The sequence below is a fragment of the Mastigoproctus giganteus genome, chromosome 6 (assembly GCF_048544385.1).
Source record: "Mastigoproctus giganteus isolate SK-2022 chromosome 6, ASM4854438v1, whole genome shotgun sequence".
Taxonomy (NCBI): Eukaryota; Metazoa; Arthropoda; class Arachnida; order Uropygi; family Thelyphonidae; genus Mastigoproctus; species Mastigoproctus giganteus.
The window spans coordinates 198822842-198844791 of NC_143580.1; the positions used below are offsets into that span (position 1 = coordinate 198822842).

At 36.3% G+C, this 21950-nt stretch overlaps 1 protein-coding gene across 1 annotated transcript; it reads left to right on the forward strand.

The window, feature by feature from the left end:
* Positions 1-4922: 4922 nt before the first annotated feature.
* On the forward strand, positions 4923-20766 carry LOC150084861 (uncharacterized). Its single transcript, XM_090375604.1, has 2 exons — positions 4923-5413; positions 19730-20766. Exon 2 carries the CDS (start codon positions 19738-19740, stop codon positions 20512-20514), a length of 777 nt encoding a protein of 258 aa, XP_090231730.1. The 5' UTR covers positions 4923-5413; positions 19730-19737; the 3' UTR covers positions 20515-20766.
* Positions 20767-21950: the final 1184 nt, after the last annotated feature.

Genomic DNA, 21950 nt, shown 5'->3' on the forward strand with positions numbered 1-21950 from the left:
TGTATTAATGATTTTGGTAAAACATCTCCCACCATTCCAAACACGCTCAGTTTAATGCCACCTGTGGTCTTCCGTAGGATGTCAGAAGGATTTTGACGAATCTCGATGCTAAGATGCTCCAAGTCCTGATGGTATTTCTTCACTTGTTCTCAAAACCTCTGCTCCTGAACTTACTCGTGTTCTTTGACGCTTTTTTTCACTTTCTTATTCCAAAAGTGTTTTTCCTTCTGCTTGGAAATTTGCTCATATCCAGTCAGTCCCTAAAAAGGGTGACAAATCCCTCCCATCCAATTATGGTCCCATTGCAATTACTTCTACTCTTTCTAAAGTAATGGAGAAATCAATTAATCGCCAACTGTTAAACTACCTAGAAACCTTTCATGTGATCAACGATCGCCAGTATGGATTCTGTCAGTGAGGATCCACTGGTGATATTCTGCCTTATGTTATCCATTTATGGACTAATTCAATGGAAAGGTTCGGTGAAACACAAGCAGGTTGAAGTCTGATGTCAACAAATATCTTCCCTCTTCTCAACCCCCAACTCAACAAATATCTTCCATCTTCTCAACCCTCAACCTGTTACTAAGTGCTATAGGTAATCTCTGGATTTTGGGGTTTTCATGAAAAAAAAATACTTTTATGGTTTGAGCTGAAGAGCTACCGCAATTCAACAACACGAGTGAAAACACCTACAGATTTCAAATAGTCAGTGTATAAATGCAAATTAATGGTTTCTTAATAAAATTATAAATTATATCATAATTTTAAAATTAAATTAAAGATTTGAAGGTAAAAAGTACATTATAAAATACCGCTTAACTGTTATATAAAGAATACATAATTAATTTTAAAATACGTACACTTCTAAAGCATAAATAACCTTATTTATACGACGTACCGTACAATTGTCAACACTGACCTTCCAAAAAAGAAGAAACAAATTTATTACTGCAAGGCAATTTTGTAGTTTTTTTTTTTTTTTAACTGAACATTTGGCTGTCTGGACTAAGTAATTCGACACTTGTAGCACATGCTACTGGAATACACGTGTGGGGGAGGGAAGGATAGTTTGAGAAATTTATGCATAATAATTGCGTTTGTTTTTTTTTTTAACTTCTCGGTAGAAATTAGGCTGCTTAGGACTAGTTTGGAACTACAATCATTGTGAATGACTGTCGATATAGTCCATATTCATACAAGAATATCATTGACAAAACCCAATGAGCTGCCCTAATAGCCCGTCTACACTGAGTTCGTTGCTATCCAGATGTACTCAGTGGCAAAATTACTCTACAGCCAGTTGCCCCCCCCCCCCCCACGAGAGGGCACGAAAAGTTAGAGGGCCTGAAAATTGATATGGTATAGTTGTTAAAGACACTTTTAGATTCTTGATACGATTTATATTATAATAAATAACATTATTATATATTGCAAATGTGGTTAATTTATCTATTTCATAAATAATATATTTGATTCTCTACCCTTCAGGGGCTCTCTCTCATACATTGTTTCATTTTTAAAACAAAAAATAAGTATTTTTCAGTTAATAGTAAAAATATAATGCATAAACTTAATAGGAAGATGGAGAAGGCGCTCCAAAAATTCTCGCACAGGGGGGCCGATAGACCTGGAGCCGGTTCTGTTGAATGGGGTGTTCCATTCAAGAATCTAAAAGGTAAGAGAGGCTTCCAGAATTTGTAGATTGACGTTACTGCAAGATTATTAGTACCAAGGTGCAAGACATTTCCAGTTAAACCTCAGCTGCCATTTCTCAACCCATCGTATGTCTTGTTGAAGTTTACTGTCATTAATATTTCTTCCCGCCTTTGAATCATCTGTATTTAAGACATCAAACTTGAAACACCTACATCAGTATTATTAATGGATATTAGAAATCAGTAAGAGAGCCTAACGTCGATCTCTTTGGTGCAGCACTCATGTAGACATAGTATATTGGATCTATGAAATAAAATAGGATTCACGCTAAAATCCAGAGTTTCAAGCACTTTAAATGAATGATTGTTTCTTTTTCTCTGATTAATAAACGAAAAGTAAAGTAAATAGCTAATTATCTCGTTACCTATTAATATTAATTACCTAACAATATATAAAAGTGATGTAATTGTTTTCCTTCCATTGCACATGATGCGCCTAAGGCCATGACGCGTCAAGTGCAATCATAATAGTATACTGTCAACGCTTTCGTAATACAGTTTACTTATTTATTCCTGGATTTTAATAATAATTGAAATATAACACGTATTTAACGTTTATGCTGTAATTAATATAATAATCAAGTATTAATAATTCGTGATTTATGTATTTAGTAAGCTGATAACTAAAAAACGAGCAAAAAGCAAATACTTTTATAAGCGAACTGAGTGGGAAATATGGAGAATAAAAGGTATGTGCGTGGAGCAAAAAAGAAAAAATGTGCCCCTATATTAATTTTCTTTTCTGTAATTTTTTGTATTATTTTCTCAATAATGCAAAACACGGAACAGCGCTATCAGTTTTGTGCCCCTGACTGTGATGCACCCGGGGCAAGCACCTCCAACAGTTACAGCTCTGGCTAAAATATAAATAATATAAATTCATTTTCTATTTATTACTCCGGGACGACCACACGTTAACAAGATCGAAAGAACATAAAAACAGCACCGTATTTAGCAGTCACGCGCTTGAACCTCGGTCACTCAAAGCATGTGTACTTATGGACCCTCACGCCTATCTCTAAAAATTGTTTAGCAAGTTATTATACCAGATGTCAGATACTGAACAAGTACAAAGATTTTTATATTTAAGATAATATTCCACGTAATGTCCTTTACTCAATACATTAGAACGAAGTTTTGTTCTTACGACGAGTTACCTTGGTATTGCACTGTTTCGTAGATGGTCTCTAGAGACTTCCCTGCTATTTGATAAGGGGACTAATAAATCCCAGACTGTTAAAGTAGCGTCTCGACATTTAAATAAACGAGAGTACTGTTTTTGCACTAAAGCAATTAAGGCATGTGGTCTGTAAATTGTATGTATCTTATGGTCGGTTTTCTGGTTCTGTTGGTGAAACACAAAGATCGTTCTATTGTAAGCATCAAGGCCTGGTAGCTGAAGTCCTATTATTACAGAAACCACGAGAGCTGTTCTTTATACCACTTTACAAGTAAAACCGTGGAACTCTTTATATGAAGGAACATCAAAATCTTGTGCCAAAGCCTTTTTTGATATAGAATCGATTCAACTTCAACCTCTAGTCTCCATAATCCGTATCTCGTTAATTCGACTCTCTTCATTTTTCTGGGCATGACCTGGGATTAAATATAAGTCGGATTAATGAAACACGAATTATCGAGATCTTTTATAGTTCATGAGGAGGCTCGCCTCAAAAAAATTTTCCGGACCTTCCTGTTGTTTACTACAAGAAGGTTTGCTTTCTTTCACACCCTTCTTCCCCACCAATATATGTTTCTTCAAATTATTTTATACAAAAAAAAAATAAAAATAATAATAAATAAATAAAGTAAAAACAACTTATATCAACAAGAAATTGAAATCTTTTTCCAAAGTGTTCATATGATTCACTCCTATTCATATCGAGATACGACGCTGGTCCTGCACCTCGTCCATCCTTTCTAACATTTTATCCAATTCTTCCTTGAATTTATTCAAACTTCCCACCTCCACAACACCACGTGGGAGTATGTTCCAACAATCAACCACCCTCTGGCTGAAGGAAAATTTAAACATATCCAACCTGCAACCATCCTTCCTCCCCTTTCATGTGTGCAGTCTGAGCAAGAGAAAGAATCCCATCAGAATTCAGCTTGCTCAATCCATCCAAAGCCTTAAACACCTCAGACCTCCTCGCAGGTGCCTTATCTCCAGATGCTGCGATTTGAAAAACTGAAGCCTTTCCTGGTAGACAAAATTAAAGCTATTTTTTTTAAATTCTAAGAGCACAGGAAACCACGGTTTCACTGGAAAATGCATTTCTTTTCATATGATATGAATCTTTCATATTATAAAGATATCTCAACGATGTGTCCCACAGCTGCACGTGCAGATTATAATACATTATCGAACCAGCTTACTTTTTTTATAGTCTAAATTCTACAAAAAATAATAATAAAAGTAAATTGGTCAAAAATGACCACCTTGGTCATAGATGGTTACGTTTTGCGTCAATTTTTTTTTAAATTTCGTAGAAAATAGTAATTCCATGATCACCTCTCCCTCCACTTTTGCTATTTGAGTGTAGTTCTACATAACTAAGATTTAAATCATCTTGAGTAATAATATTAAAAGTATAAGCTATTTTTTTACATTTAAATCAAGTTACTATAGCAACGATGTCGTTACTATTGCAATCGGTGTCTTCCTCCTTGCAGCTTAATTTCTCCTAGAGCCAAATAGCCAGTTGTCTTACTACTTTCTCATAATGTAAATATTTATTCGTAGTTGAAGTGTTTCCTGCTGGGATCACAAGAAGTTTCCCTTTTGTCTGGTAATTCTAAAGAGATCTAAAGTCGCCGTTCCTATTCAAGGCCAAGTAGATTGTTGACGATCGACTCTCCAACACATTTTCTACGACTCCACCTTGAATTTGAAGTCTGGAATTTGGTCTTTATTGTAGACACGAATACGCGAAAAACAGACCTTCTGTGGAAGGCGGCGATCCTTTTCAACTGTGGGCAGTAGATGTGGCGTGAGAGACTTCTGCTGACGGGGGGTTATGGTCTGCTGGTAGGCACATGGGCGGTCTTCACACCTGGCCACTACCGACGCAGCGGCGACTGAATGGTCCGTCATAAGAGCATAATACATTTTCTCGTAAGGTGATGCTGAGGGGTCAAGAAGCGGCAGACAACAGCATTCCAAGAGCGACTCTGTGACTACCACACCAACTGTGACACGAGTCAGACATAACACGTGCCAGGCGACGCCACTGGGGAAGGAATACCGAAAAAAAAAAAGTTCCTTTTACACGATATCAAATCCCCGTTTCTTCAACCACCACAGAGACACACTGGCGACCGGCTATACGGTGATTTCGTCACATCAACAACCCAATCCGACCATTCTGTAGCAGTATTGTGTTTAATGCTGCGAATCTTAGCGCAATAGTTGACTCTCCCCCCCTCAATCCTCCCCGTCTTCCGGAAGTTGCGGAGCGAACGATATAGTATTTACATCGTTGGGTTGCCCTCTTGTGACAATGATAGGAAACCGGCTACTCATCAACAGCAGATTTCTCAGGCTATTTCTTCAACGGTATTTGGGAATACGCTGACCCACGTGTGTTTTCTGGCGTTCCGGACCTTTCTGTAGCTTGGTCACAAGTCTGTAGACATCGAAACTACAAGTTGACTAAGAGGATAGCATCTTGTCATTGGAATAGAAGACAGAGGTAATATTTTGTAGAAAACGTATAACCATGAATTCGTGGTCATTCTCTAAATATGATATTCTAGTCATTTCGTTTCTAGAACTCAACTATTAATTTTATTATTAAAATACCGCGGCTTCACTTATTTATTCAAAAAAGTGTACTTTAAACAAACGGGCTGGAGAGTACGATATCTCGAGACTTGGGTGCATTTTTGGTATTGGGGTGCCAGCACTTTTTGTTCTATCTATAACTTATTGTCACCCAATTACCTCCTCCAGCACAGGAGTGCGGCATTTTTAGTTTCGTTACTGAAAAAAAATTGTTAAATAAAAAATACGTCTCCCTTTACGCCATATTTTGTTTTCTTGTGTCTCAATGTTTTTATTATGTGTAAAGTCTTCAAAAGCTGGAAGTGGAAAACCTCTCTGGATTTCCTGAGAAGGCCAGCTTTCATTTTGTTAGATTTTTACCAGCTAGACAGGCTTTACAACCTCCTTATTGTGATCCTCAACTCCATCGTACTATCAAACAAACGATTAAACCTATGTACATATTCATTTATTCCAATAAAAATCACAATTAAATTTTTTTTTTGTATCATAAGAGGTCTCGTGCACGTTTTGCACAAATCCCCTCGATTTTCTAAACCGACTGTGGGTACAAAGTACACCGCCCAAAAATTGTATTCAGCTGTATGCAGCAGAAGATATTTTATGAATATCTTCTGCTGCACCAGAAGAATATCCTTTATGAATATCTTCTGCTGTACCAGAAGAATATATTTTATGAATATCTTCTGCTGCACAAGAAGAATATCCTATATGAATATCTTCTGCTGCACAAGAAGAATATCCTATATGAATATCTTCTGCTGCACAAGAAGAATATCCTTTATGAATATCTTCTGCTGCACCAGAAGAATAAACTTTATGAATATCTTCTGCTGCACCAGAAGAATATCTTTATTGAATATCTTCTGCTGCACCACCACCACTCTAAAATTTTAGTTTTCCAACTGGTCAATGATGTACTTCCACTAGATCCTGCACTCTAAACATAATACTGGTTAGTAAATACATTTCTAAAGATAATTTCGAAAAAAAAAAAAAATATATGGAACAATAGTAAGTTTGGGAAATCTTTACGTATACTTTATATATTTCTTATATATAATTTAAGTAATTTTATTTATAACATTTATATTATTCTATGATTTCATGTTATGTATTTCGCTTTAATATATTTTGATACTTGCATTTTTTAATTTTTAAATTTACATGCGAAAAATTTTGAATACCCCGTTCACACATTTTGAGAATTTTTAATTTTTTTTTGAAAATCTAAAAATGTGTGAACGCAATGGTTATAAAAACAATGATTTAAAAAAAAAAACAACCTATGTTATATTTGTTTTTATAATATGCAAAATGTTTTTCTAACATTCTGCATTTTTTTTTAATTATCAGAAACTTTGTAGATAAGGCTTTTTAATTACGTTTTAATTTGGGTTTTGCTTTTCAAAACAGCCTGATTACTTCAAGAGTCTTATGGTTAAAAAAACAATTTGTTTTTAGTTTAGATATAAGGATATGTTTTCTTTTTATTTTACAGCGCATAAAAATGTCGATAAGAGAAATTTAAAAGAAAATATTAACTAACTATTGCATTTTTAGTTATTACCACAGCAAGCCCTACAAAAGATTAAGTAATAAGGACTGATACAGTGTATACATCGAACGATCAGTGTACAATTTCTACATTGGCAGTAATCTGCCACTTTCGTTATGGGATGTGAACGTCCGCGAAGCCTTTCATTCCATTGCTTTTGTAATGGAATTACAAAATTACGAGTAGAAATTCTATACTTTCTGACGCTGCCCACCGAAGGAGAGTGGTTGATATCAAAAGCAAGGGCGTGCAAATGGGAGGGGTGCATTGAATGCGCCGCACTGATCCCCCGATCTAGGGGGCCCAATCGAGAGAGACATCAAAGTCTCGGCATAAATAAACGAGGCCCCTTAACCCCTTTTGCATCAGGACCACCAAGTTCCTTTGCACGGCCAAAAGTAAATACGTGGTATGATCAGGGACTGAACTAATATTTGAGAAATGAAGCTTGCTGGTTAATAGGATGAACCTCTTTCGAAGTAGTCTCCTGGACATTGCACTGATTCCAACGCTTCTGTAAGTTGCAAAAGCATTTGAATCAGTGTTTAGCTTTTTTTTTTGGAATTACTAATAATTTCTGTGTTGAGTTCTGAATAATTTCCTCAGCAGTGGGGGCTCGTGACTCTGATGTATGGGAGTGCTGCTTCTTAAAAGTTATATTAAATTGCCTTGGCTTACCATTAACAGACTCAGGTAATCTTGAAATTTTATTTCTGCAGTGCTATCATCACCATCTTCCCCCACACCGGGTGGAAAAGGCCCGAGTTCGAATACTGTCGATGACGCGAGGAACTTTAGTGGGCTTTTTTCACCCCCCCGGCTGAGTTAATCGGTCTCAGGCGTAGATAGCAAGGTTCCGCCCCCCCAAAAACTGGGGTTTTTTTGTCCAGCAAAACAGACAAATCGACCATAGAACACACACAATTAACAGACATAAGACACACACACATCACGGCATATGAACTTAAATATTCGGGTGGCCTAATATAATAGTTTGGTTTTTTTGGTTTGAAATTTTATTTAAAAATCCATTCTTCGGTTTTGTTGAAAATAGATTAATAACTTTTTCATTGAAGTTTGGTGCACTGTTGATACTGATATAATTTGCTTAATGAGTATTCGGGCGAATCCTGCGAATAACAAAAAGACACCGACATCATGGCAGTGTCTTTTTGTTACCCTTTAGGATCAACGATCAAATCCGCATTGTTCGCTCCGCAGTTCCATTGACTCGTTTTGTCACCTCTAAAAAAAATGCCTATTGCCAATCTATCAACCAGGCATTGACTCCACCACTGGGAGCAAAGTGTGGAACTGTCTAGCGCACAGTTCTCCTATGGTTAAACTTCAAAGTTGAAAACGATTTCGTGTTTTTATTCCTTTACTATTGAAATGATTATTGGAAATAGTGTTTTAGGCTTGAATAGGCTGGGGCTCTGTTTAATACTTGTATTAAATAAAGCAATTTTTATTTTTATTTTATTGAGAGAAGACTGGGTGAAGGTAGAAAGGTCATAGGAATGCTTAATTCTGTGCTATGGAATAAAAATATTATTAACCAAACTTGTTAATACAAGTTGCAATTCGGTATGATTCTGCAATTTCCACATAATTCATTGCTCCCGAACTTTTTGATCACACCTCTAATACTAGATTCGTCTGGTTGTGTAGTAGTAGTTAGTTTTAATGAAGACGAATTTATTCTGCAAAGGCTATTTTAAGGCTGATGCTAAACTTAAATGAAAAAATAATAAAAGTATTAAGAGAGGGAAAAAAAAAAAAAATGCGCTGACTAACCCTACACCAGGTTTCGAAATTACATACCGAACTCTGTATCCGGTCTGTGGTGTATGGCGTAACGAAGCCCCAGGCATTTACTTCACCAACCGCCTCAACCCCATGGGAGTAACTTATTCCTGCAATTAACTCATTGACTAAAACACAAACTTCTTACAACCCAGTCCTAATCCCTTCTTCCGTAATTTGAATTTATGGCCCCTAGTTCTGGAGTTATGCCTAGACAAGTTAGACAATTGTCTAAAGCCCATTTGGTAGGGTACATGATCATTCCCTGCTCAAAATCTGTTACATTTCTCTTATTAGACTGGTGTAAGCGAGCTTAAGAGATATAAACAGCTATTAGGCTTCATCATATTATTTAATAAATTTTCTAGGGGTTCCTCTCTACAGGTTCGTATAGGATATCTTGTTTAGGGGCCCCGCAATTTCATAAATACTTCCCTAAGTTAATTTGTGCTGTCCTGGAGGTTTAATTGTCACATTGGGGGAAACTCATAAGCAACAACTCAGTCCTACTTAGACAAGTCAGGGTGAGAAGCTGTCCTGTATGTTCTGATGATGGGAGTCCTCGTGTAGTGTTCGTCTTATACTCCAGATTTTCGTTCGATAACTGAAGAAATGCAATCACAATTTTCACATTAATTTTAATTAAAATTTATTTTATTATTTAAAAAAGTAAAATCATAAAATAATATTATGTATGACAGAGTATGTAATGTATTTATATCTTTCAATGTAAAACTCTTAATAAATGCATTATTCTTTGGTGCTCGCGGCTGTTTAATTAGTATCAAAAGTAGCCCGCCACCATGAAAAGCTTGACGACTCCTGGCCTAAACCCTACAACAACCGACCAACCGATGATGGGATCCAGCAAGGATCCTGAAACGTCACCTTTGTACTAAGTTTAGAAATTAGATGAAAACACTTAATAAACTAATTTGAATTATTCACATGGTATAAAAATGATTCATTTTAAAAATTAATTCATAACTAGAGATGTGTCCGAGTACGAGGTGCGATCAGAAAGTTGGGGGACGTCGAAGATGATCATAGAATAATAATCATCTTCGACGGACTCAACTCAAGAATAATGATTTTGTCGCTCGGTTGATTGGTTGGTGCGTTGTTATTGGGTTTAGGCGCATCAGCAACTTAGGCCATATTGCGCAGTATATATCTGTATCTTGTGGAGTTCTGTGGTCGATTGCTATTTGCTGGACGAAAAACTCAAGTTTCCAGAAGGAAAAAACAATACTACACTACCCGTGCCTGAGACTGACTAACTCGGCCACGTTGTGAAAAAAAACCCATAAATATTTTTCGCGTCTGACGATATTCGAACTCAGATCTTTTCCACCGTGTGAGGAGGATTATGATTATACCACATATACTACCCACGAGGACGTTGATCGTTTGTGATCTGACCAGCAGTGATCGACGTTTAAGTGTACAATTTTCTACACGTCAATTGGGTGCATTACGGAAAATATTATAATGCTATTTTTTGAAAACTTTTATCGTATTGTAGGTAAAAAACAACAGTGGCTTTTGGTGTCCCATCAGATAGGCCTGAGCAGGAGATTCTGAAACTTTGCAGTACCGCAATCCCCAAAAACGATAAATGAATTTGTGAGACTTCCCCCATGAATAAAAGTAATAATTTCGTTTGGGTTAGGACTGGAAAAAAAATTAAATATACTGTACTACTTACTTTTTAATGATTATATAAAAATAAAACAATGACAGAACCTTTATAAAATAAAACGGTTTCATTGGAAGTAAACAAAAAAATTATTTAAAATCCGAGATAACTTAAAAGAAAGTTGCTAATAATCCCCTGGGGTGGGAATCATTAGTAACTTAGAGGGGATCCGATAGCCACTGTTTGACTTTGAGAACCCATGAAGAAATGGATAAAACTGAGCTCACAGTTTTCAATCAAACAGTGGCTATTTAAAGTAAACATTAAAGTTATCCGTTATAATACAACTTGTAAGACCAAATGTTACAGATACAAGGAATTATAAGTGTTTTAGTCAAGTGTCAACGATTATTTCCTGCTGTTGTTGTAGGCGCATCAACGACTTAGACCATATTGTAATGTATATATTATGCCTGTAAATTGCGTGTATTTGGCTGTTTGTCGGACGAAAACCCTAATTTCTGGGAGAGAAAAAAACCATATAACCCGCGCCTGAGACTGACTAACTCAGTCACGTTGTGAAAGAGACTATACAAATTCCTCGCGTCATTTCCTAGATTCGAACCCGAGCCTTTTACGCCCGGTATGGGGAGGGCGTGCTTATATACACTGTGCTACCGAGGACATTTCCTCTTGTGCAGTCAACTTGACTAATATATAATAAAAACTGAAAAACGTATCACTTACGAAATTCCTGTAACACAATTTTTATAATTTCAAAGTAAAATGGCAGGGGGAAAACCGTGAGATTATCTATTGTGGAAAAGGTTGCATTGTGTCGTTTATTTTATTTATACTTTTAAATGTATTGTACGAGGGGAGCTTGAAAAGTTTCTAGCCTCTCATACAAAGAATGCTGGAAAGTTGTGAAAACCCATTTATTTTTCAACGTAGGCCCCCTTTAGTCAACATACTTTCTGGCGATCGCGGTTCATTTCCTAGATACAGTACTAGCTTTCGTAACCCTCTCAAACAAAATTCAGTTTTTGATTCAACTTGACTGCCATTCTGTCCTTTCAAGTCCTTTTTGAGATTTGGAAATAGAAAATAGATTTGGAGCCAAATCTGATGAATAGGGCGGATAATGTGGTTCGAACCTACAGTTACGCAGTGTTGCCCGAGTCACAAACCCTGTGTGCGCCGGTGCATTGTCTTGATGCAAGAAGGCGTTTCTCGCGCATCTTGAGCTTCAATTCCTCGCCGAAACGTTTCAGTAGGTTAGCATAATACTCGGAATTAACAGTGGCACTTCGTTCTGGGAAATCAACCAAGATCACTCCTTCTGCATTCCAGAAGGTGGATGCCATGACTTTCTCAGCCGACTCGAAACGTTTTAGGAGGGGAGAAGTCAGATGCTTCCACCGTTCCGATTGTTCTTTTGTTTCAGGGTCGAAGTGGTGCACCCATGTTTCGTCCATAGTAACATACTGCACCCAAAACTGAGCTTCATTAGCTTCAAAATGCTGCCCATCTCATGACAACACCTCCCTCTTTCCCGCTCTGATCTGCATTCATTGCTTTAGGGACCCACCCCCGAAGAAACCTTTTTCATTCCTAAAAAAATTCACCGCTCGCTCATGGGAGATATTGAAAGTTGTCCCAATATGCTTCTAATGTTATTCTGCGGTCTTGCATGATCAGATCATGAATGGATTCACATCTGCAGGTGTCGACATGGTGGCAGGCCTCCCACTACGGGGTGCATCTTAAATTCTGCAACTAAATTTTTGACCTTGGCGGGTGAAGGACAAGATTCCCCTAATGTTTTCTGCATGTCTTCATGAATTTCTTTCGGCGGCATTCGCTTTAAATGAAGGTACTCATGGCTGCACGGTGCTTGATTCTCTCAACAGTCGCCATCTTCATTCACCTTCCACACTTCAACTCCCTGTGCAAAGGAGAAGAATATAGTTACAAAGCTGATATCTTCTATGAACACACAAGAAGAGTCGAGCGATGATTGTCAATATTGTCTTTTACGAAAACCTTTGCAATCTATATTGGGCTAAAAACTTTTCAGCTCCCCTCGTATACTTTAAGTGAGGCACCATTATATGGAGTAGGAAATCCTATTATTATTATACTATTATCAATTGAATATTAGTATTAGCAATGGCAAAACGATGCAAGTAAGCAAGCCTATATGACACCAAACAAACAAAAAAAACAACGCCCTCATATGCCCATCCCCTCAAACTGCCACAACACCAAATGGAAGTTTGTTCCAACAATTTATCCCGGGGCTCACATCTTTAGCATTAGCATTAGTAGAGGCATTTGATGCAAGAAAGCAAGCTTATGCAGCATCAGCCAAAAAAAAAAAAAAAAAAAAAAGTAACATAAATAAATAAAAATAACCACTTCCACTTCACCCCTCTGTGAGTATGGGCTTAGTTTGTTTGTTATTTGGTTTTTAGGAGCATTAGCAACTAAGGCCATATTGCTCCGTGAATATGCGGTGGTCATTCCTGACCTTTCCGCATCTTCCGTATTTGGTGGGGACGGGCTCGAACCCCAGTCTAATCAAGAAGCGTGTGCTATGCACTGCTGCTCCTTCCCACCTGGCTACGGAGGCGCCTTATGGGCTTAGTAAACCCAGGGTCTTGAGCTGGATATCATCATCATTCTTCTCTTTCTTGGTGATTCTCTTCTACTTCTCTCTCTCAGGGTAACGTTGTTTTTTTTTGGCTGGTGCAGCATAAGCCTCAGGCTTCCTTGTACCATATGGCTAATAATAATAATTATTTTCTAGCTGAAAGCAAATTTTCGCAGATGTCTTATTCAAATTGATTGATCCCAATCAATTTTTTTCTTATGAAACAAAATATTGTTGAAGAATTGTCCTTATAATGGTCGAATAATTGTCATGGTATTAATGAAGTATCATTTTTTTCACTCCTGCCTCTGATTTAAAGGCGACTACCCTTAATACAAAAAACGTTTAGAATTTATCTCAGATTGTTTTTCTGGTGTGCTGTGTGACAGTTGTCGTTGGAAAGCAGGGCATAAGTTTTCAGGACACAGTTTGACCCAGTTCAAGGTTAAAAGGTGCCGATTATCAGCGAAAGTAAATATCCTTATCGTAAACAAGATAACGTTAAGTTTTTTCCCTTTAATCCTAACCTAAGATAAAACGACGGGTTCACTTTTATAACTTAATTAGACGAAAGATAACCCATAAATTATAAAATTTTTCCCCTTCCATAAAAAAAAAATCTCTGGTCAGTATGATTCAATGAGTATGGGTGACACTAAAAGACCTAAGATCAAATGTAGGCGTGATTTATTAGACCTTCGGTATTTAGTTAGGTATTATAACTGCATCTGAAGAAAACCGTACATGAACTTTCTTATATCCACCCATCTCCCTTCTACCGCACCCAGATAATGGATCTCTATGGGAGCCTACATATGAAATTTCACTCGAACCAATTTGGCGTCTAAATGGTATTTGTTTGTTTACACAGTTCTGTTTGTGGTTTCGGATTGACATTTTAACTGCCGAGATAACCTCTTGAGGTTATTCGCTCAATATATTCCGTATGTTATACGCTACCACGTTGTCGTGACTTCTTTAAAGGTATGAGAACTCCACGGTTGCTTCTTAATGTTGTTAGGAATAACTGGCTACCTATACAACTTAGAGGATTTTTACAATAAGAGATGAACATGAGAAGTAACTGGGTACTCTATTCTTAACGGGTTGCTTTCCGAAAAAATAAAAGTGCGTTGTATCCTTGTTTCATGAGTTAAACAGAAGAGAAAAAGCTGTTAAATGCTAGGAATTTTAATCAGCTCGTGCAATCACGTTGGTTAAAAAAAGTGACTGTTATTACATTGAAAATAATTTTATATTAGTCGATTTAATTTCGTTTTAATTACAGTATTTCATTTTTACAACAAAACCTGTAACTAGAATCGGGTCATGCCCTAGTTTGGTTGTTGTAGTTTTTTTTTTTTGGGGGGGGGGGAGCATCAGTAACTAAGACCATGTTGCTCCGTATATACTGTCTATAAATTGTGTTCTGTGGTCGATTTTCTGATTTCTGGATAAAAAAAAAACCAGAGTTTCCGGGAGAAAAAACCATGCTATACTTCCCTAGTTTAATAACTGCATAATTGTGAACTAAGTTTCAACAACAACAACAAAATTTCTCGTCCAATGTACAAGTTTTACGCAAACAGGGTTTCAGACAGAATCCGACACTATTCCATAAATGAATTACGCGATAACAGCAGAAGATTCAACCAGGACGTAACAAAAATAAATGAACTTGATTGGTTCGGATAATGGCTTTATTGTTATTATTATTATTAGCCATATGGTGCAAGGAAGCCTGAGGCTTATGCTGCACCACGAAAAAAAAAAATTTTTTTTTCTGAATTACCCCGAGAGAGAGAAGTAGAAGGGAATCACCAAGAAAAAGAAGAATGATGATATCCAGCTCAGGACCCTGGGTGTGCCAAGCCCATACTCACCAGATGTCAGCCCCTGACTTTACTTATATTCGGTAATTTCTCTATAAATTTTCTTTTCTCTCTCTCTCTAACAAAGCACGTTTTTTTCGGGGAACTACTTCTAACAAACTTTATACGTGCCTTTCTTTCTTTTTCTCTCTCTCTCTTTTTTTTTTCTTTTAATTAAAAGATTTCAAGAAAGTGATATATAATCATCATAGAAACAGTGGTTTCCCTCCTGGGAGCTAAGCTATACAGTGAAGCTATTCTATGAAAGAGTGGTTTGCAAACTTTTAACTTGACACTTTCATAAAATAAACTGTTTTTTATCCTAGAGATTTATCCATTTAAAAATTGGAAATATTCACATATTTCCAATTGGGATAAACACAAAGTATACTCATAAATTAAGTACATACAGTAAACTCTCAGTTTAAACGATTTCGGAAATAACGGACAGCATCCGCCGAAACAGGTTAGCGTTTGTATGGGGGACTCAGTGCCCCCCATACGAACGATAACAGGGACAGTGTCAGGACCTTAACCACCTTGGCCTGATGGTACATACAGTAAACTCTTTAAAATCGGACACTCTAGGGCATTGAGGAGCACCGGATTTTTGAGACTTATCTAGTGGTTGAACAGTTTTGGAGAAGCACATTTCAATAAATATTAATACAAACAATGGATTTTAATTACAACTGCAAACATTTATCATGACTATCTTGTACGTTCTTCTGTTTTTTGGGCCCAGTAATGTGAGGATCTTAATTCTCACAGCAGGACAAACTTGCCTTTGTAACGAGTTGCCCTAGTATTGCACTACTTCGACCGATGGTTTTTAGCTATATTACAACGTTAAAAATTGAATTACTATACTGCACGGCAGCTCACATCGAACATCTTTACTGTTTTGTCTGAACGTTGTCATCACAGGCCATTTATTATCTGATGAGAACAAATTAGTCCTGAACTTTTGGCGAGGCCATCTGTTTGAAAGTAGTGCAATACCAGGGCAACTCGTTGCAAAGGCAAGTTTTTTCTGCTGTGAGAAATATGACCATTGCATTATCGAAGTGCGCAGATATAGGAAATTACAGGTGGCGCTTGACCCTTACACTATGCACACCACAGAATAGTAATCTTACTACTCTGTGATGAACACTATACATTCGCTGCATATTAACCCCAGGGGCTCATATCTGGTGAGTATGGGCTTGGCACACCCAGGGTTCTTAGTTGGATATCATTATTCTCCTCTTTTTTGGTGATTCCCTCCTACTTCTCTCTCTCTCAGGGTATTAATTTTTTTTTTTTTTTTTTTTTTGGCTGGTGCAGCATAAGCCTTAGGCTTCCTTATACCACATTGGCTAATAATAATATGCACTATCGAAGTAGTTTAAATTGTGATGGTCATAGGGGTTCTATGCTTAATAAGGCATGGTGTTTTTTTTTTTTTTTTTTTTTTAAATAATGCGGGGAGGAGAATGGAACCCAGAAATTATAGTTTTTGTCACTGCTTTCACTAATAAGTTGTGCAGTGGAAAGAACTATAATTTCCGAGTTTGATCCCCCCACTATTGTGTCATATGGTGGCAGTAGAAACTGTGCCTAAAGCTTATTCAGCATGTGGTTCTCCGGTACTTATAAAGAGGGAAATATCGCCCATTTTTGCATGGATTATTAAAATGTTTTCAGTTACGTATAAAAATCAAAAAACTTAAAATAATATTTAAGGAATATTTGAGAATATTCCAGAAAGGTGTGGAAGATTACTGAATGTGGTAAAATGTTGTAGATGATTCTAGAATATTTTAGAAAGTGAAAGTATTGTTTCACTATTAAAAAATTGTAGTGTTTTGCAATAATATAAATTGAGAAGAGCTGTAACTTATAAAATCAAACACCCTTCATTCAGAAAGAGTCTGGTGTAAGTTTTGTGTGTTTTGTGATAAATATGACAAGAAATAAGGAACCAAATGTTCAAAAAAAGAAGTGCTGTTATAACTTTGTACAGTATAAAGAAAGTTATTCCATAAGAAGTGTTGACAAAAAACTAGGTGTTTCATTTAAAGGAGTACAAACTATCATTCAAAGATTCAAGGAGATGCAGTTTAATGGTCAAACCATGATCAGGATGACTGCATGTAGCAACAGAAGCATAAGACCAACACACTTATTTCTAAACGCAACTGACAACTCACTGCACCTGAAATCTGAGCTGAGTTCGATAGGAACAGAGAAATTCCCGTGTCTACATCCACCATAAAACTTCATCTTAAGCAGGGCTTGACGGTCATTATTATTATTATTAGCTATATGGTGCAAGGAAGCTTGAGGCTTATACTGCACCAGCCAAAAAAATTCCCGAGTTACCCTGAGACAGAGAGGGAGAGTCGAAATAGAAGGGAATCACCAAGAAAAAGAAGAATGATGATATCCAGCTCAGGACCCTGGGTGTGCCAAGCCCATACTCACCAGATGTGAGCCCCTGGGGTTAAATGTAGCGGTCTGAAACCCCATATTAAAACCGGATAATTGAAAGAAATGGTTGGGTTGGGCTAAGAGCCATCAACATTGGACAACTGAATAGTGGAAAAACTTACCATGGATGGATGAATCCAAATTTGAAATTTTCGGATCCAAGCGTAGTGTTCATGTGAGACAATCAACTGAGAAAAAAATGGTGTCATGGTGTTTAGAGCTTATAGTCAATCATGGTGGTGGTTCCATCATGACTTGGGATTGGTTCTGCTTTTTTGGAGTGGGTGACATAATCAGAATTGAAGGACTTAAGAAAATAAAGCTATAAAAACATTCTTGAACATAATGCAATATCCTCTGGATTTAAGACTTTGTAGAAGAAACTTTATATTACAACAAGACAATGACCCGAAGCACAGCTCTAAGCTGTGCAGGGACTTTCTAGCAACTAAACAAGAGGAGGAGGAGGTGGTAGTGCAAATTATGGTGTGGCCACCCCAATTGTGTGACTTAAAACCAATAGAGCTTTTATGGGATCATCTAGACCAGTGGTTTTCAACCAGAGTGCCACAACAACATTCCTGGGGTGCCAAGTAATTTTGGTTTAAGTTACTTAAAGTTATTATTTTTATTTTTTGAAATTTATACATTTATTTCATTATAAAAAGGTGTACGGTATCCATTGTACCGTATCTTTTTCATTTTGCAGTGATCTATAATTGATCTTTATTTAGTACCTCTATATAAAGAATAAAATTATTATATAGGTATACATTAAAAGGTTGAAAACCACTGTGTTAGGTATTTCTTTTGGCCTAGGAGTGCTGTGAAAAAATTACTGGGACACTAAGGGCGCCGTGAAACTCTGATCTAGACTCAAATCATGGAAAATATTTTGATGAAAAATCAGTATAGTTGTTAATATTAATCATTTCAGTATTTTTTTGCTATAAATTTTTCGATACTTAAAAAATCTTAATACTTTGTAGTGTGTTGTTTTTTTTTTATATTAAACCTTGCATTTTCATGGCTAATTTCAAAAAAAAATTATGAAAACTGTTGTCACATGCTGTGATTCCAAACTTTTAGGTGGGAGTTTAGGTATGCATAATGTATTAATGTGGGACAAAGCCAGAGAGAAAAATGTGAGAAAAATCTGTTGCCAAGAGTAAAGGGAAGGGTTTTAATTTTTGAAAGGGAACTTTGATGGCCTTAAGCATTGTTGGAATTCTGTTCAATGGGACCAGTAAGTGAATCAGTGATAAAATGCAAATGATAATTGGGAACTGTTTGAAGAAATAATTCTTTAAGCTGCCCATCTTTTTAAAACATTGTTCTGGGTCTAGACTAAAGTGGATGACCTGAGCTGATGAAGTCAGTAATATAAAAGAAAGTGTCACAGGATGAATTATATATTATGAAGAGATAGCAAGCACTGACAGATAAGTTAATCTGTAATAAAGTTACTCAGAGTAAGAAATGCTAAAGCAAACTTTGAAAAGATGCTGCCTAAGACAACTAACTTTTTTTTTTGCATATGTGAACACTAGGAGGAAGGGACTGAACCATATTGGTTCCACTACAGGCCAGCTTCAGTAATATTGATGAGCTAAATATCCACATGTGAGCATTCCTTTAAGTTTGAGAGTGCTATTAGCTAAGATAACTAAACAATTGTTTGATAATTGATGAGATTTATCCAGTGATACTAAAGGAAACAGCATGACAAATTACTAGTCCAATATACCAAGCTGGTTTCAGGGTAAAATAAATAATTACACACTTGAAGTTTAATCTTTAGAAAGACAGTAATAGACTGGATGCAAGAAAATTCTTTTTTAGCTAAAGGGTTAGTCAGCTGGATGGAACCGCCTCTACTCTTTTTTTTTGAAGCTGATGCTGATTAAGCTTGGCTTTTTTGCTTCAGTTTTCCTTTATTAATACTAATAACCATAATTCATGTGTATAAGAAAATATTTTCCCTGTTCAAAAATTTATTTCAAAAATATAAACTATGGGCTTTTTAATGTTTTTGCTGACAAGGCAAAGCTCTAGATAATGAATTAAAATAAATTAAATGAATTAAAGTAAAAGTGTATGAATAAACTAGTAAATTAAACTTAAGTATATTTATCTGACTGGTAACTCATTAAATTCACATATACAGCTTTATGTCAAATTTTAATTATTTTTATTTATAAATTATACTTTTCTTTCAGGCCGAAGGATGAGCACTCATTTAGGAGCTGTTGGAATAATACTCCTGTTGGCAGCTGTTATGATGGGTGAGGAACTTAAGGCAGTTCAAAGTGATAGAATCTTTGAAGTAACTGTAGATTCTTGGAATTCTAGTACTCATTCACCAGAAATGGGAGATTTGCTTCCTATTATAATGCGAAAAGTGGTCCAAAAACAAGGATTAAAGAATCAATCTAAAGAATCTAATAAAAGAACTTGGTCACCATGGTTAGCTGCCAAAAAACAGCTCCATCCAGATGGTTCACAACGATGGCATAAAGACAGGCGTTTACGCAAGTGGCAACAAGGTCTACCAAAATCAGAACATATTCCACAAATGCATACCTTATTTCATAAGCCATCAAAAAAAATATCTCTATTTTCCAATCCAGAGCCTTGGAGATACAAGCCTGCTATTTTGAAATCCAACAAACCTCCTGTTGTTATAACTTCTGCAAATCACCTGAAGAAAGACTGGTGTCGAACTGAACCCCTTCGTCAAGAAATTTCAGAAAAGGGTTGTCATTCAAAGACAATAGTCAACAGATTTTGTTATGGGCAGTGTAACTCTTTTTACATTCCTCAGGAAAGCGAAAACAAGAAAAAGAAAAATGCAGCTGCGTTTCAGTCATGTGCATTTTGTAAACCTCACATATCCAGATGGGTAAGCATAACACTTCAGTGTCCAGGATTAGTCCAACAAATAAAGAAAATTAGAGTACTTCGTGTTATAAACTGCCGCTGTATCTCTGAAGTTCTTCGCTGAATGTAATTATGCATCTATATGTATTGTTTCATTTTCTGCAAAATACCCAATCTGGCAGGGTGTAAGAACCGGTGGCTATGGTTTCAGAAAAGCTGCCAAGCACCAACTCTTTATCGTTCTTGTGAGAATGAAGATAATATATAAAGTAGCACATGTGCTACACTAGAAGGCTACACACCCTTTCAGAGTAGGGTATATATATATACAATGGATTGTGAATTGCTCTGTTGAAGTGATGTATTATTTAATATTTAAATTATGTTATGAGCCTAAGAAAAAAAAATGCTAAAAATAATTGAAAATTTTTTATTATTTGAAAATAATTCATAATTTAGGCATATAAACTTTGTACATAATTTCTATCATAGATTATGCATTTTTTTTTTTTTTTAATTTAATGATTCTCAGTTTCAATATAATGAAACTGCCCCAATAAAGTTTCACATATATTTGAAAACAGCTTCATTTCACTTTGTTTCTTCTCCTAGCCTGAATTAACTGGATTTTAATTTCACTCCAAATTACAGAAAGACAAAATGGGATTTCTATATTTAGGTTTATAGTTTCCCTCCTCCCTTTTGGGGAAAGATCTAGTGTTAGAAGAAAGGCCACAACAAAAGAATGCAATGCATCTATGCAAAAAAAAATAAACCCCAAAATACTTAAATGGTTAAACCACAGTCATAACAAAAAGGGGCTCTAAAACCAACCATGCACAAAGGCCCACTGCATGGTCCTACTTATAGGCACCAAATCTGTATGGCCTCCCAGACAAGAGGCACCCAATATACCAGTGTCTCATGCAATCTCCAAGTTTATTCACCTTTAAAGAGAGCCCTGCAGATGAAGCATCAGCAAAGTTCTCATTAAATATCAATGAATTGCAGGTGTGTGTCATCATGAGGGATAGAAGATAAAGAGGATCAGTAAAGTTGAAAATTCATAAATTAATCATAGTTTAAAAGGCTAGATTAACCTTTCTGCATAGTGTAGCAGTATTTATTATATTCTTGATTAGTTTTTGGGATAAAGGTAGGTGGAATGGAAAGGCTGAGGAAATCTTTTAATGCTTCACACTAAAACCATTCAACTCCACTTATTAAATGAAAGTTGCTGCTTTTACCTTTTCCTTGAGCCTGAACACTACCTTTCATTTTCATTAAGGATAGTCATTCTTAAAGAAGAGGAAAGTTTAGGCTAAAATAAAAAAAAAGACTTAAAATATCAGGGTGCACAGCAATGCACCTGGCCAATTTCTTAATAAGATGCCCAAACTCTTTACTCGAACCAACAAATACCTGTTGTTTTCACACCTCTGTATATCTGAATGCGAAAAAGCCAGAAGATTAACATGGATTTCTGAAAAACTGGACTCTTAAGACAAAATATATCAAATTTCATTTCTCTGGGATGAACTGGTGTCCTTCTGTAGTGCC